Source organism: Procambarus clarkii, chromosome 5, assembly GCF_040958095.1.
Source record: "Procambarus clarkii isolate CNS0578487 chromosome 5, FALCON_Pclarkii_2.0, whole genome shotgun sequence".
NCBI lineage: Eukaryota > Metazoa > Arthropoda > Malacostraca > Decapoda > Cambaridae > Procambarus > Procambarus clarkii.
In genome coordinates, this window is record NC_091154.1 from 1,174,024 (window position 1) to 1,190,570 (window position 16,547).

A 16,547-nucleotide genomic window follows, 5' to 3' on the forward strand; every position below is an offset into this window, starting at 1 on the left:
TAAGCGGAGAGGTTATGTTGGTCCAGATGTGATCTAGAGTCGTGGCAGTACTATCAGTGATTTAGTAGGTCTAGTGATTAAGGGTATGAGGAAGCAGGAATTCATACAGTTGAGGAAGCTAACAGCAGTAGGGTGTTCAGGCTCGCAGAGGTCAATATTAAAGTCCCCTGCGATAATTAGATGGTTTTTGTTCAGTCTGTTATTAAGTATTAGATTTCTAAGGTTTGAGGTGAATTCGGACACATCAGTGTTAGGAATTCTATAGACTGCTCCCACAGACAGGACAGACTCGGCACCCTTGACTCTGAAGCTGGCGAAGATATACTCCCCACAGCAGTCTCTGGTTCTAATTACTTTTAAGCATGTTAGTTCTTGGTGGTAGTAAAGAGCAGTACCACCACCTCTCTGAAGTTGACGACAGTTGTGAATTGCCGAGTAGTTAGGCATGTTAAAGAGTTGAGTAGTATCCTCTTTCAATCACGTTTCAGTAAGTATAATAAAAGAGAATTTGCTGTCAATAGTTTCAATCAAGGCACTAACATCATCGAAGTGTTTACCTAGAGATCTAACGTTCAAGTTGATTACAGAGATATTGTGATTATGTGATAATACATTGTTTACATCATGTGCTGTAAAATATCTGCAATTTTGATCATTGAAGTGATGATTGTCATAGATAGTGGATAAGAGGTTAAGTTCTGGGTCTATACTTGTCTGCATAAGAAGGCTGGTTGCAGGAAAACAAGGCAAGAATGGCAATTACAAAATAGAATTTTGATATAACAGAGGGAAAAATGTATAAACAAGACTATACAAAACAAACACAAAATGAACAAAAAAAAAGAAAAATGAGGTAGCTTTCAAGGGGCTTACAAGTACTCTCAGGTACACTGTAAGTAATAATTTGCATTTTGAGACACAGGCAAAGCCAGGGGTACAATATATATATATATATATATATATATATATATATATATATATATATATATATATATATATATATATATATATATATATATATATATATATATGTTGTAGTCAATAACGGCTTCTCCAATGGTTTCATCGAAGACATTATAAGAAGGAAAGTGAAAAGCAATGCAACCTCTGAAGAGACAACTAACACAACACCTATACCCCCTATTAGACTATTTTACAGGAACTTCTTTTCCACAGCTCATAAAACGGAGGAAAGGGTCCTGAAAGATATTGTTAATAGAAACGTTATCCCTACAGACAAAAATCAGAGGATACAACTGACGATTTACTATAAAACCAGAAAAACGGCCAGCCTACTCATGAGAAACTCTCCAGACACAAAACAGAACGCTTTAAAAGAGACTAACGTCGTCTATGCCTTCAAATGCCCACTTGGGGACTGTAAGCTCCAAAAAACCCAGTATATAGGCAAGACAACAACATCTCTTTCTAGGCGTTTAACGATGCATAAGCAACAGGGCTCCATTAAGGAACATATAATCTCTTCCCATAACCAAACCATCGCCAGAGAAATCCTAGTAAACAACACAGAAATCATCGATAGATACAGCGATAGCAGGCGGCTTGACGTTTGCGAGGCACTACACATCAAGAAGTCAACACCAGCAATCAACAGCCAATTATTGCACAACTATATTCTACCCACCTCAAGACTCCGCTCCAATATAGAAGCATCAAGAAATATGGACCAATAGGCTTTCTACAAACACTTCTATTCAATACCCATTGTTTTCTGTTCTGTCTTGTGTTGATACTTTTAATACCCTATTAATATCCCCTGTTCTGTCTTGTGTTAATGCCACATCATCCTTCCCACCTCACTCAAATGTAGATATAATATCAGAGAGACGTAAGTTCTAATCAGTTGTGTATTTGTGAAGTCTTTGAAAATGTAATAAGTTTTACGAAACGCGCCCGTGTCGCGTCAGACTAGAAATAAAAATGAATTTTGGAGAAGTGATTTTTGATTTACCTCCAACAGTGAAGCGTAATGTACGAAAGATTGAGAAAATTCGTGTTAGAATTATTAATCTTACTTTTTCGGTCATATTTAATAATATATATATATATATATATATATATATATATATATATATATATATATATATATATATATATATATATATATATATATATATATATATATATATATATATATATATGTCGTACCTAATAGCCAGAACGCACTTCTCAGCCTACTATTCAAGGCCCGATTTGCCTAATAAGCCAAGTTTTCATGAATTAATGTTTTTTTGTCTACCTAACCTACCTAACCTAACCTAACCTAGCTTTTTTTGGCTACCTAACCTAACCTTACCTATAAATATAGGTTAGGTTAGGTTAGGTAGGGTTGGTTAGGTTCGGTCATATATCTACGTTAATTTTAACTCCAATAAAAAAAAAATGACCTCATACAAAGAGAAAAGGGTAGCTTTATCATTTCATAAGAAAAAAATTATAGTAAATATTTTAATTCAGGAAAACTTGGCTTATTAGGCAAATCGGGCCTTGAATAGTAGGCTGAGAAGTGAGTTCTGGCTACTAGGTACGACATATATATATATATATATATATATATATATATATATATATATATATATATATATATATGTATATATATATATATATATATATATATATATATATATATATATATATATATATATATATATTTGCCTGTATCTCCTAGTGCAATTTTTTACTTTCAGTGTACCTTAAAGTACCTTAAAGCAACCTACCTCTTTTTTGTATATTTTTTTATATCTGGAACTTTTTTAAATTGTCTTTTTTCCATCAACCAGCCTTCTTATGCAGACTAGTATAGACTCCTGAACTAAACCTCTTATCTAGTATCTATGACAATCACTTTAATGATCAAAATTGCAGGTATTATACAGCACATGATGTAAACAATGTTTTAACACATAATCACAATGTTTCTGTAATTAACTTAAATGTAAGATCTCTAAGCAAACACTTTGATGATGTTAATGTCCTGATCCAAACAGTTGACAACAAATTCTCTTTTGTTGTGCTTACTGAAACGTGGTTAAAAGAGGACACTTCTCAACTCTACAACATACCAAACTATTCAGCAATTCACAACTGTCGATCAATTCAGAGAGGTGGTGGTACTTCCCTTTACTTCCACCAAGAGCTGACTGCTTAAAAGTAATTAAAACTAGAGACCCCTGAGGAGAGTATATCCTTGCCTGTTTCAGAGTCAAGGGTGGCAAGGCTGGCCTGACTGTGAGAGCAGTCTATAGAATTCCTAATACTGGTGTGACTGAATTCAACTCTAACCTTAGAAATCTAATACTAGAGAACAGACTAAACAAAAACCACTTAATTATTTCTGGAGACTTTAACATTGACCTCTACAAGCCTGATAACCCTCCTACTACTACTTTCCTCAATTATATGAATTCCTGCTTCCTCATACCCTTAATCACTAGACGTACTAGAATCACTGATAGTACTGTCACGACTCTTGATCACATCTGGACCAACATAACCTCTCCACTTACTTCAGGGATAATCATCGATAGAACCACTGACCATTACCCCAAGTTTCTCCTAACCAACATTAACAAACCACCTCTAGATACAAGGAAGATAAGCTTTAGGCTGCACAATGAAACTTCTATAGGCAATTTTATTGCTGCTGCTGCTGCTGCTAATATCAACTGGGAGACTGAATTAGGTGATAGGAAACAGTCTCCATGGTGTAGTGGTAAGACACTCGCCTGGCGTTCCGCGAGCGCTATGTCATGGGTTCGTATCCTGGCCGGGGAGGATTTACTGGGCGCAAATCCTTAAATGTAGCCTCTGTTTAACGCAACAGTAAAATGTGTACTTGGTTGTAACAACGATTCTTCGCGGCGGGGATCGTATTCCAGGGACCATAGGATTAAGGACTTGCCCGAAACGCTACGCGTACTAGTGGCTGTACAAGAATGTAACAACTCTTGTATATATCTCAAAAACAAATATAGGAAACATCAACCTAGCAGTACAAACATTTCTTCAAAAACTCTCAGCCTTTATAACACCCACTGTCTTATGCTAACTAAACAAGTCACAACTTGTGGGACTTTTTTCTCTTGTAATGTATCTTTATCATTTATCAATTCTGATAGAATTTACCTACTTAAAATTATCTGCTAGATTAAGGACCTGCCCGAAACGCTGCGCGTACTAGTGGCTTTACAAGAATGTAAATACTGTACTATCCAATGTATTCTCACAAACCCAATGTACCTTCTTGTATATATATAAATAAATAAATAAATAAATAAATAAATAAAACTAAAAGGGTAAACAATCCATGGCTTACAAAGGGGATACTTAAATCTATTAATAAAAAAACATGACCTTGAGAAGAAGTATAGGTTAGGAGTTGTGTCCAAAGAATCTTCAAAGATTTACACATCAATGCTGTCAAAAATAATTAGGAGAGCCAAAACAAAATACTATGAAAATAAATTCACCCAAATTAAGGGCAACATTAAGAAAACATGGAGCACTATTTCCGAAATATTATGATCAAAAAAGATTTTATTTTTATTTTTATTTATATATATACAAGAAGGTACATTGAGTTTGTGAGAATACATTGAATATCATAGTATTTACAATCTTGTAAAGCCACTAGTACGCGCAGCGTTCCGGGCAGGTCCTTAATCTAACAGATAATTTTAAGTAGGTAAATTCTAGCAGAATTGATAAATGATAAAGATACATTGCAAGAGAAAAATGAGATGAGAGAGCTTAGTAAGTATATTAAAGCACATTGTTATATTAAAGCTCTGATTGATTACATTGACAGCTTGATTGGTAATATAAACAAGATTAATAGACACCATACAGCAGATTGATAGCACATATAAGACAGCAATGATCACAATGGTAAAGATGTTCAGATTGGGTACATAAAGGTTGGGAGATTGGGTAGCAATAGATACAGTGCAATTTTAAGGCAAAAAGTGAAAAACTATGAAGATGAAATTAGGTACTTTTTAGTATTGATTTTGAGTGATGTAAAAGTTGGACAGCTTTTCAATTCAATAGGGAATGAGTTCCATAGACTGGGTCCCATTATTTGCATAGAGTGTTTACACAGATTAAGTTTGACTCTGGGGATATCAAAAAGATATTTATTTCTGGTGTGGTGATAATGGGTCCTATTACATCTGTCCAGGGAGAGTTTCAGAGCAGGATTGCATTTAAGAACAGGGTTTTGTAAATGTAGTTGACACAAGAGAATTTGTGGAGTGAGTTTATGTTTAGCATGTTTAGGGAGTTAAACAAGGGGGCTGAGTGTTGTCTGAAAGCAGAATTTGTTATTATTCTGATAGCAGATTTTTGCTGGGTGATGATGGACTTGAGGTGGTTTGCAGTGGTTGAACCCCATGCACAGATACCATAGTTAAGATAGGGATAGATTAGTGCATAATATATTGAGAGGAGAGCAGAGTTAGGTACATAATATCTGATTTTGGAGAGTATACCAACTGTTTTAGAGACTTTCTTAGTTATGTGTTGTATGTGGGTGCTGAAGTTGAGTCTCTTGTCTAGGAATAGGCCAAGAAACTTTCCATCATTTTTATTGCTAATGTTTACATTGTCTATCTGAAGCTGAATTGCATTTGTAGATTTGCATCCAAATAAGATGTAGTAGGTCTTTTCTATGTTAAGTGTTAGTTCCTGGCGTTCCGCGAGCGCCATGTCATGGGTTCGTATCCTGGCCGGGGAGGATTTACTGGGCGCAATTCCTTAATTGTAGCCTCTGTTTAACGCAACAGTAAAATGTGTACTTGGATGTAACAACGATTCTTCACAGCGGGGATCGTATTCCAGGGACCTGCCCGAAACGCTACGCGTACTAGTGGCTGTACAAGAATGTATCAACTCTTGTATATATCTCAAAAAAAAAAAAAAAAAAAAAAGTTTGTTGGTTGACATCCATAAGTGGACTTTTTTTTAGTTCATTCTGTTTCTTTAGTTTCATTTTTAGTTGCAGATTTTGAATAAAAAAACAATATGTACTCCTATCCAATGACGATGGTGTGCTTTCAGCCTCTGACACTGCTATTGAATTCATTAGGTTCTTCTCCTCCATTGGAACATCCCTTGCTCATGATATTCCATCCTCACTCACTAATATTAAAGACTACCTTACAGGTAACTATCCAGAGTCTCTGTACCTAGCTCCCGCTACTTCTTCTGATGTTAATGAGGTAATCATTACCCTTAAAACTAAGTCTAGTGCCCTTGATGAGATACCATCTTTAATTTACAAAACAACCTCCAGCTTTCTAGCTCCTGCCATTGCATTGTTCTTCAACAAATCACTTGAACTCCAAACCTTTCCGGATATTCTAAAAAGAACGAGAGTAACCCCTGTCCATAAATGTGGTGATCTCACTGATATCAACAATTACAGACCAATATCAATTCTACCAACCTTATCAAAAATATTTGAAAAGCTAATCTACAAGCCGCTTTACTCTTATCTATCTTACTCTTATCGTATCTTATCACCAGAAATAAATATCTCTTCGATATCCCCAGAGTCAAACTTAATCTGTGTAAACACTCTATGCAAATAAAGGGACCTGGTCTATGGAACTCACTCCCTAATGAGTTGAAAAGCTGTCCAACTTTTGCCTCATTCAAAAACAAAACTAAAAAGTACCTAATCTCATCTGCATAGTTTCCTACCTTGTTGCTTTAAAATTGCACTGTATCTAGTGCTACCCAATCACCCAATCTTTATGTACCTAATCTAAACAGCTTTACCATTGTGATCATTGCTGTCTTCTCATATGCGCTATCAATTTGCTGTATGGTGCCTAATAATCTTATCTAAATTACCAATCAATCTGTCAATGCAATCAATCAGAGCTTTAATATACCAATGTGCTTTAATATACTTACTAATCTCTCCCATCTCAATTTTTTTCTTGTAATGTATTTGTTATCATTTTATCAATTCTGCTAGAATTTACCTACTTAAAATTATCTGTTAGATTAAGGACCTGCCCGAAACGCTGCACGTACTAGTGGCTTTACAAGAGTGTAAATACCATGCTATATATCTTCACAAACCCAATGTACCTCCTTGTATATAAATAGATAAATAAATAAATAAATAAATAAATAAATAAATAAATAAATAAATAAATCTAGCCAAACACAATATACTTAGCTCTTGCCAATATGGCTTCAGCCCCAATAAAAGCACTAATGATGCACTTATTAGTATGCTTAACTTGATACATGCAGCTCTTGATAAAAATGAGTACCCTGTTTTGTTATTTGTGGACCTGCGTAAGGCTTTTGACACTGTCAACCACCAAAACCTTCTTCTTAAATTACATCATTATGGAGTCAAAGGACACTCCCTGCAATACCTCAAATCTTACCTTACTGACAGGCTCCAGTATGTTTGTGAATAATTCAATTTCTCCCACCCTACCCATCAACATTGGTGTTCCTCAGGGCAGCATACTTGGCCCTCTCCTCTTTCTCATCTACATTAATGACCTTCCAAATGCCTCCCAACACCTCAAACCAATTCTATTTGCTGACGACACAACCTTCATTTACTCCAGTCCTGACCCCCTTGCTCTAAATGGCACTGTGAATATTGAACTAAATAAAGTCCATCTTTGGCTAACTGCCAACAAACTCACCCTTAACATTGACAAAACTTTCTATATTCTGTTTGGTAATAAATCCTCAAATTAAATTAATCTAAGAATAAACAATATCCAAATTAGTAACAAAGTTGATGGTAAATTCCTTGGTGTTCTCATCGATAACAAGTTGAATTTCCAGGGTCACATTCTAAATATAGAAAAAAATTCTAAAACTGTTGGCATTCTTTCTAAGATCAGATATTATGTACCTCGCCCTGCCCTGGTGACTCTCTATTACTCCCTCATCTATCCTTATCTCAACTATGGTATTTGTGCTTGGGGCTCTACTACCCAAAATCATTTACATCCTCTAATTACTCAACACAAAGCTGCTATTAGGACAATATCCAACTCAGCCCCAGACATCACTCGGTACCCCTACTTAAATCTCTGAATATGTTAGACATTAAGTCACTGCACATTCTCTCACGTGTACTCTATATATTTAAAACGCTGAACTGTAATGCCAATCCTGACCTCAAAAGCTTCATAGAAGGTTGTAACAGAACCCATGAGCACAACACCAGAAACAAATACCTATTTGATATTCCTAGAGTACGACTTAATCAAACTAGAAATGCTCTACAAATCAAGGGACCCAGAATGTGGAATGACCTTCCCAATTATGTCAAAGACTGTACCTCTCTCAACCACTTTATGATAAAAACTAAAAACTACCTAATAAACTCCATGTAACCTTCCTTACCCCTAAATGTCAACCCATGTCTTACTATTGTAATCAACGCTGTTTGTTTACCAACTTGTATAATTGATATCCTCTGCCTTGTTCCCCCCCCTTTTTTTATTTTTTATTTTTTCAACACAATTTATACTTTAGGCTCAATTACTATTAAGTTTTAGTCTTAGTGTCCCCCCCCCGTAGCCCGAAATGCTATGTGTACTAGTGACTTTAGGTATTGTATGTACTACCTCGTTCTTTAAATCCATCATTATGTATGGATTACTCAATGGATGTACCTTTACCTGAATACAACATCTAAATCTAAATCTAGGTGAAAGAAAATGAGCCCAATCACTTCTGTCTGCCACGGGATTCAAACCCTGAAATCTCTATTATGCTTCGAGAATGACCCCGACTGTACTACCTGGACCCTGATGTATGTATATTTCAGTTGTTCTATGTTGCTTGATAAGCTTTCCACTTTTAATTTTAGGTGAACAAAGGCATCAGGTGAAAGAGCTGTCTATGCCATTTACGGACCTTACCCCAGGATGTAACCCGCATCAATTCCCTAACTTCCGGGTACCTATTTGCTGGTGGGTGGACAGAGGCATCAGATGAAAAGAAATGTGTCCAGCCCGGTCGGCCGAGCGGACAGCACGCTGGACTTGTGGTCCTGGGTTCGATCCCAGGCGCCGGCGAGAAACAATGGGCAGAGTTTCTTTCACCCTATGCCCCTGTTACCTAGCAGTAAAATAGGTACCTGGGTGTTAGTCAGCTGTCACGGGCTGCTTCCTGGGGGTGGAGGCCTGGTCGAGGACCGGGCCGCTGGGACACTAAAAGCCCCGAAATCATCTCAAGATAACCTCAAGATCTCAAGATAGCCCTTTTTGTCCCTCCCAAGAGTCAAACCAGAGTCCCTCGAACTGTAAGTCAACTGTGTAGCCTAAAATTATCAACAGGAAAACTTCTATTTGTTGATCCAATAAAGTGTTTTTCCCTTCAAACACGGAGAGCACATAGTGGTGAAACTCACCTTAATATTAATCAAGGTAAGAGCCTTGTTGGCGAAGAAATCACGAATGAGTCGTTCCTTACCAATTAGCTTGATGGCATCTGGGTAGTTTTCCTGAAATTGTGTTAATTTGAAATTGTGATTCTCAAGACTGTAAGAAACTATTAATATCCCACCAAATTAGCATCGATATTTATGAGCAAAATACAATATGGAGTAAAAAAATTTCATAAATGAAAGTAGTCAACATTGAGGGCGAAGTAACACTTATATAAGAAATAATAAGCAAGACATCATTTTTACAGAAGGAAGTGAACATTAACTTATAAAGTGTAAAATTATTATAAATGCATAGAGCACACATGAACTATATAATGCTGTAGGAACAGATGCAGAGTAAAGTGAGGCTACATGTTGCGGGGGTCTGGGGTGAGCCACCCCCCCTACCATCAGGGGTTCTGGGGTGAGCCCCCCCACCATCAGGGGTACTGGGGTGAGCCCCCCCCCCCCACCATCAGGGGTTCTGGGGTGAGCCCCCCCCCCTACCATCAGGGGTTCTGTGGTGAGCCCCCCCCCCCTACCATTAGGGGTTCTGGGGTGAGCCCCCCCCCCCTACCATCACCATGGCTGGCGGGAAGCCCTCCACCATCACCATGGCTGGTGGGAAGCCCCCTACCATCACCATGGCTGGCGGGAAGCCCTCCACCATCACCATGGCTGGTGGGAAGCCCCCCTACCATCACCATGGCTGGTGGGAAGCCCCCTACCATCACAATGGCTGGTGGGAAGCCCTTTACCATCACCATGGCTGGCGGGAAGCCCTCCTACCATCACCATGGCTGGTGGGAAGCCCCCTACCATCACCATGGCTGGTGGGAAGCCCCCTACCATCACCATGGCTGGTGGGAAGCCCCCTACCATCACCATGGCTGGTGGGAAGCCCTCCTACCATCACCATGGCTGGTGGGAAGCCCTCCTACCATCACCATGGCTGGCGGGAAGCCCTCTACCATCACCATGGCTGGTGGGAAGCCCCTCCACCATCACCATGGCTGGTGGGAAGCCCCCACCATCACCATGGCTGGCGGGAAGCCCTCTACCATCACCATGGCTGGTGGGAAGCCCTCTACCATCACCATGGCTGGTGGGAAGCCCCTCCACCATCACCATGGCTGGTGGGAAGCCCCCACCATCACCATGGCTGGCGGGAAGCCCTCCTACCATCACCATGGCTGGTGGGAAGCCCCCTACCATCACCATGGCTGGCGGGAAGCCCTCCTACCATCACCATGGCTGGCGGGAAGCCCTCCTACCATCACCATGGCTGGCAGGAAGCCCCCTACCATCACCATGGCTGGTGGGAAGCCCCCTACCATCACCATGGCTGGCGGGAAGCCCTCCTACCATCACCATGGCTGGTGGGAAGCCCCTACCATCACCATGGCTGGCGGGAAGCCCTCCTACCATCACCATGGCTGGCGGGAAGCCCCCTACCATCACCTTGGCTGGCGGGAAGCCCTCTACCATCACCATGGCTGGTGGGAAGCCCCTACCATCACCATGGCTGGTGGGAAGCCCCCTACCATAACCATGGCTGGCAGGAAGCCCCCTACCATAACCATGGCTGGCAGGAAGCCCCCTACCATCACCATGGCTGGCGGGAAGCCCCCTACCATCACCATGGCTGGCGGGAAGCCCTCCTACCATCACCATGGCTGGTGGGAAGCCCCTACCATCACCATGGCTGGCGGGAAGCCCTCCTACCATCACCATGGCTGGCGGGAAGCCCCCTACCATCACCATGGCTGGCGGGAAGCCCTCCTACCATCACCATGGCTGGTGGGAAGCCCCCTACCATCACCATGGCTGGTGGGAAGCCCCCTACCATCACCATGGCTGGCGGGAAGCCCCCTACCATCACCATGGCTGGCGGGAAGCCCTCCTACCATCACCATGGCTGGTGGGAAGCCCCCTACCATCACCATGGCTGGTGGGAAGCCCCCTACCATCACCATGGCTGGTGGGAAGCCCCCACCATCACCATGGCTGGTGGGAAGCCCCCACCATCACCATGGCTGGTGGGAAGCCCTCACCATCACCATGGCTGGTGGGAAGCCCCCTACCATCACCATGGCTGGCAGGAAGCCCCCTACCATAACCATGGCTGGCAGGAAGCCCCCTACCATCACCATGGCTGGCGGGAAGCCCTCTACCATCACCATGGCTGGCGGGAAGCCCCCTACCATCACCATGGCTGGCGGGAAGCCCCTACCATCACCATGGCTGGTGGGAAGCCCCCTACCATCACCATGGCTGGTGGGAAGCCCTCCACCATCACCATGGCTGGCAGGAAGCCCCCTACCATAACCATGGCTGGCAGGAAGCCCCCTACCATCACCATGGCTGGCGGGAAGCCCCTACCATCACCATGGCTGGTGGGAAGCCCCCACCATCACCATGGCTGGCGGGAAGCCCCCCACCATCACCATGGCTGGCGGGAAGCCCCTACCATCACCATGGCTGGCGGGAAGCCCCCCACCATCACCATGGCTGGCGGGAAGCCCCCCACCATCACCATGGCTGGCGGGAAGCCCCCTACCATCACCATGGCTGGCGGGAAGCCCCCTACCATCACCATGGCTGGCGGGAAGCCCTCTACCATCACCATGGCTGGCGGGAAGCCCTCTACCATCACCATGGCTGGCGGGAAGCCCCCCACCATCACCATGGCTGGCGGGAAGCCCCCCACCATCACCATGGCTGGCGGGAAGCCCCTACCATCACCATGGCTGGTGGGAAGCCCCCACCATCACCATGGCTGGCGGGAAGCTCCCCTACCATCACCATGGCTGGCGGGAAGCCCCCCCACCATCACCATGGCTGGTGGGAAGCCCCCCACCATCACCATGGCTGGTGGGAAGCCCTCCACCATCACCATGGCTGGTGGGAAGTCCTCCACCATCACCATGGCTGGTGGGAAGCCCTCCACCATCACCATGGCTGGTGGGAAGCCCTCCACCATCACCATGGCTGGTGGGAAGCCCCCCACCATCACCATGGCTGGCGGGAAGCCCCCCACCATCACCATGGCTGGTGGGAAGCCCCCCACCATCACCATGGCTGGTGGGAAGCCCTCCACCATCACCATGGCTGGTGGGAAGTCCTCCACCATCACCATGGCTGGTGGGAAGCCCTCCACCATCACCATGGCTGGCGGGAAGCCCCCTACCATCACCATGGCTGGCGGGAAGCCCCCCACCATCACCATGGCTGGTGGGAAGCCCCCTACCATCACCATGGCTGGTGGGAAGCCCCCTACCATCACCATGGCTGGTGGGAAGCCCCCTACCATCACCATGGCTGGCGGGAAGCTCCCCTACCATCACCATGGCTGGCGGGAAGCTCCCCTACCATCACCATGGCTGGCGGGAAGCCCTCTACCATCACCATGGCTGGCGGGAAGCTCCCTACCATCACCATGGCTGGCGGGAAGCCCTCCACCATCACCATGGCTGGTGGGAAGCCCCCTACCATCACCATGGCTGGCGGGAAGCTCCCCTACCATCACCATGGCTGGCGGGAAGCCCTCTACCATCACCACGGCTGGCGGGAAGCCCTCTACCATCACCATGGCTGGTGGGAAGCCCTCCTACCATCACCATGGCTGGTGGGAAGCCCTCTACCATCACCATGGCTGGTGGGAAGCCCTCTACCATCACCATGGCTGGCGGGAAGCCCTCTACCATCACCATGGCTGGCGGGAAGCTCCCTACCATCACCATGGCTGGCGGGAAGCCCTCCTACCATCACCATGGCTGGCGGGAAGCCCTCTACCATCACCATGGCTGGTGGGAAGCCCCCTACCATCACCATGGCTGGCGGGAAGCCCCCTACCATCACCATGGCTGGCGGGAAGCCCCCTACCATCACCATGGCTGGCGGGAAGCCCCCCACCATCACCATGGCTGGTGGGAAGCCCCCCACCATCACCATGGCTGGTGGGAAGCCCCCTACCATCACCATGGCTGGTGGGAAGCCCCCTACCATCACCATGGCTGGCGGGAAGCCCTCTACCATCACCATGGCTGGTGGGAAGCCTCCTGCCATCACCATGGCTGGCGGGAAGCCCTCTACCATCACCATGGCTGGCGGGAAGCCCCTACCATCACCATGGCTGGCGGGAAGCCCCTACCATCACCATGGCTGGCGGGAAGCCCCCTACCATCACCATGGCTGGCGGGAAGCCCTCTACCATCACCATGGCTGGCGGGAAGCCCTCTACCATCACCATGGCTGGCGGGAAGCCCCCTACCATCACCATGGCTGGCGGGAAGCCCCCTACCATCACCATGGCTGGCGGGAAGCCCCCACCATCACCATGGCTGGCGGGAAGCCCTCTACCATCACCATGGCTGGCGGGAAGCCCCCACCATCACCATGGCTGGCGGGAAGCCCTCTACCATCACCATGGCTGGCGGGAAGCCCCCACCATCACCATGGCTGGTGGGAAGCCCCCTACCATCACCATGGCTGGCGGGAAGCCCCTACCATCACCATGGCTGGCGGGAAGCCCCCACCATCACCATGGCTGGTGGGAAGCCCCCTACCATCACCATGGCTGGCGGGAAGCCCCCGTACCCACAATATATTTGCTTAAATTTAAAAGTTCTACAAGATACTGTAAAAGAATATTATTAATGTTTTCCATATAAAGTATTTAATCAAATTTGCATATTAGTATACTAGTATAATTGCATAATACTTGTCTTCAAAATTGTTCAGGCATTTTGGAAGATTACATTAATACCCTATCACAAATATTGAATCTGTGTGTGTGTGTGTGTGTGTGTGTGTGTGTGTGTGTGTGTGTGTGTGTGTGTGTGTGTGTGTGTGTGTGTGTGTGTGTGTGTCTGTGTGTGTGTCTGTGTGTTTACCTATCTGAAACTCTAGGGTCATGCAATCTGGAAAAATAATAGTACAAAACATTGCTGGCTGCAACAGTCCTTTTTTGTATGTTCGATTAAATAGTTCTTATAAGTACTATCATTTTGGGAGTAAGGTTTGCTCGATGAATACAAGTCATATCACACACAAGATGGTTTGCCAACAAATCTTTAATCCTACTTAACCTAACTAAATCGAAAAAAAAATCCTAATCTACCCCAACGTAGCCTAACACCTAAGATTAAACACCCTAACCTAACAATATACACAGCTTAAACAAACAGAAAACCAGTTTTGTTGAATTATCTTATATACAATTTGACCCGATACCTGGGTGAATACCGACCTTGAAGAAGTCCAACAAAAGCTCCGGGGATGTGAGCCTTTCGAAGAACTCAAATGGCATGAAGAGGGTCACAGTCCATGATTTGTCTTGGTTTGGTAGTGCAATCATCATGTACTCGCCCCGGGGCCATATGTGTAGGTAGTTACATGGCATGGAGAACTGTAGGGGGGAAGGGGAGGTGATTAGAGCGAGTTAAACATTATTATGGTTTTTGCACTTTGTATTAAGAGTATGTGGAGACCTAAATACATCCATCGCTCAGTGGCTCTCCAGAGAAGGATTACAGACTCAGGTAAATACATAACATTGGCAACATAACATATCTATCAATAATGCAACTCAAGTAACATATATAATGTGACAATAATGTAACTCAAGTAACATATATAATGTAACTAATGTAACTCAAGTAACAGAGGTAACGTAACAATAATTTTTTATTTATTTTTTTTCATTTTTTCAATTGAATTTATGCTTTTGATCTCAATTAGTTTTAAGGCTTAATTTTTAAGTTTATTTTTCAACATGATGCCCAAAATGTTGTGTATTAGTGGCTTTAGGCTTAGTATATACTTGCTCTATCTTGAAGCCCAACATTTTCCTTGTATCCTATTTTGTATGTACAGTAGTATGTACTTTGGACTAAATAAAAATTATTATTATTATTATTATTATTATTATTATTATTATTATTATTATTATTATTATTATTATTATATAATTAAGTTGTAGACAGGACTGGTGTCAGGTCTGAAGAAGATATCTAGGCCAACTTAATAGCTATGAATTATAACAAAAAAGGCCTGATAGCTGAGTGGAGAGCACTCGGGATTCCTAGTCCTAAGGTTCCGGGTTCGATCCATAGTGGAGGCGGAAACTTTTGGTCAGAGTTTTTTTCACCCTGATGCTCCTGTCCAGCTAGCAGTCAAATAGGTACCTGGGAGTTAGACAGCTGCTATGGGCTGCTTCCTGGGGATGTGTAAGAAAAAGGAGGCCTGGTTGAGGACCGGGCCGCAGGGACACTAAGCCTCGAAATCATCTCAAGATAGATGGCATTTGGAGCAGCATAAGGGGTTAACATTATCTTTACCTCTCCTTGGGGTGTGGCCGGGATACAGAGTTCCATGTAACCATGTTGGAAGTACTGCTGGGAGTAGTTGAAGTGGGGCCGCTTCAACATTTGTTTCCTCGTGGTGGAGTAGGCTCCATCGCACCCTATCACGAGGTCTGCCTTGGCTCGTACCTCCTCCTGGGTCCTTGTGCTGGAATAACAACATGTCACCTATATAACCAATATATATATTGTATATACAAAAAGGATTACAACATTGGTTACCTGCAAGGTACAAGGCTACTTGTCACAGGTTGTAAAGTTCCTCCAGCGCCTCAGATGGTAGGCAGGAACCATGGATGCAGTGAGCATTTCCTCTCTGGATCGCAGCATTAAGGCGCTGAAAGAGGAAACTGGTGGCTCTTGGGTCTCTAGTTGTTTAAATTAGCATAGAACTCATCTTCTTAAAAAAAAACTAGCAGTACCAGAGGTACCAAGTGTCTCTGAGACAATGGGGACAAAATTATCATCCACAAAATCCACAAGGGCCAAAACGGCCCTTGTGTTCATTTGATGCATCACGTTATTGTGATTTCTGTGTGTAATGAAGTAAGGGCGAAGTGGGAGAACGGACTATTGACATAGCTTGAGTGCAGGGGGGAGTTGTGTAAAACCCTGGTTTGTGTCTCGGAGAGGCTGTGGGATCCAGTAAGTTCAGTAGAACTTCGGTTTCAACTCTTTTAACCATGTTGTAGCTCAGTCGATTAAGGCAGCGTCTGGGACTCAGGTTCGAATCCTCGTCACGA

General features: G+C 43.9%; 1 protein-coding gene across 2 annotated transcripts in view; it reads right to left on the reverse strand.

Moving 5' to 3' along the window:
- LOC138372420 (kynurenine 3-monooxygenase-like) overlaps positions 1-16,547 on the reverse strand; it is a 270,834-nt gene that overhangs the window by 232,901 nt on the left and 21,386 nt on the right. For both annotated transcript variants that reach the window (XR_011230863.1, XM_069337910.1), the window contains exons 5-7: positions 15,781-15,952; positions 14,691-14,849; positions 9,422-9,514 (exon numbers count right to left, since the gene is read on the reverse strand). Coding sequence is in view for 1 of the 2 variants with exons in the window: in XM_069337910.1 (XP_069194011.1) it covers positions 9,422-9,514; positions 14,691-14,849; positions 15,781-15,952 (424 nt within the window). In the remaining variant the exon portion in view is untranslated. The remainder of the gene's footprint in view (positions 1-9,421; positions 9,515-14,690; positions 14,850-15,780; positions 15,953-16,547) is intronic.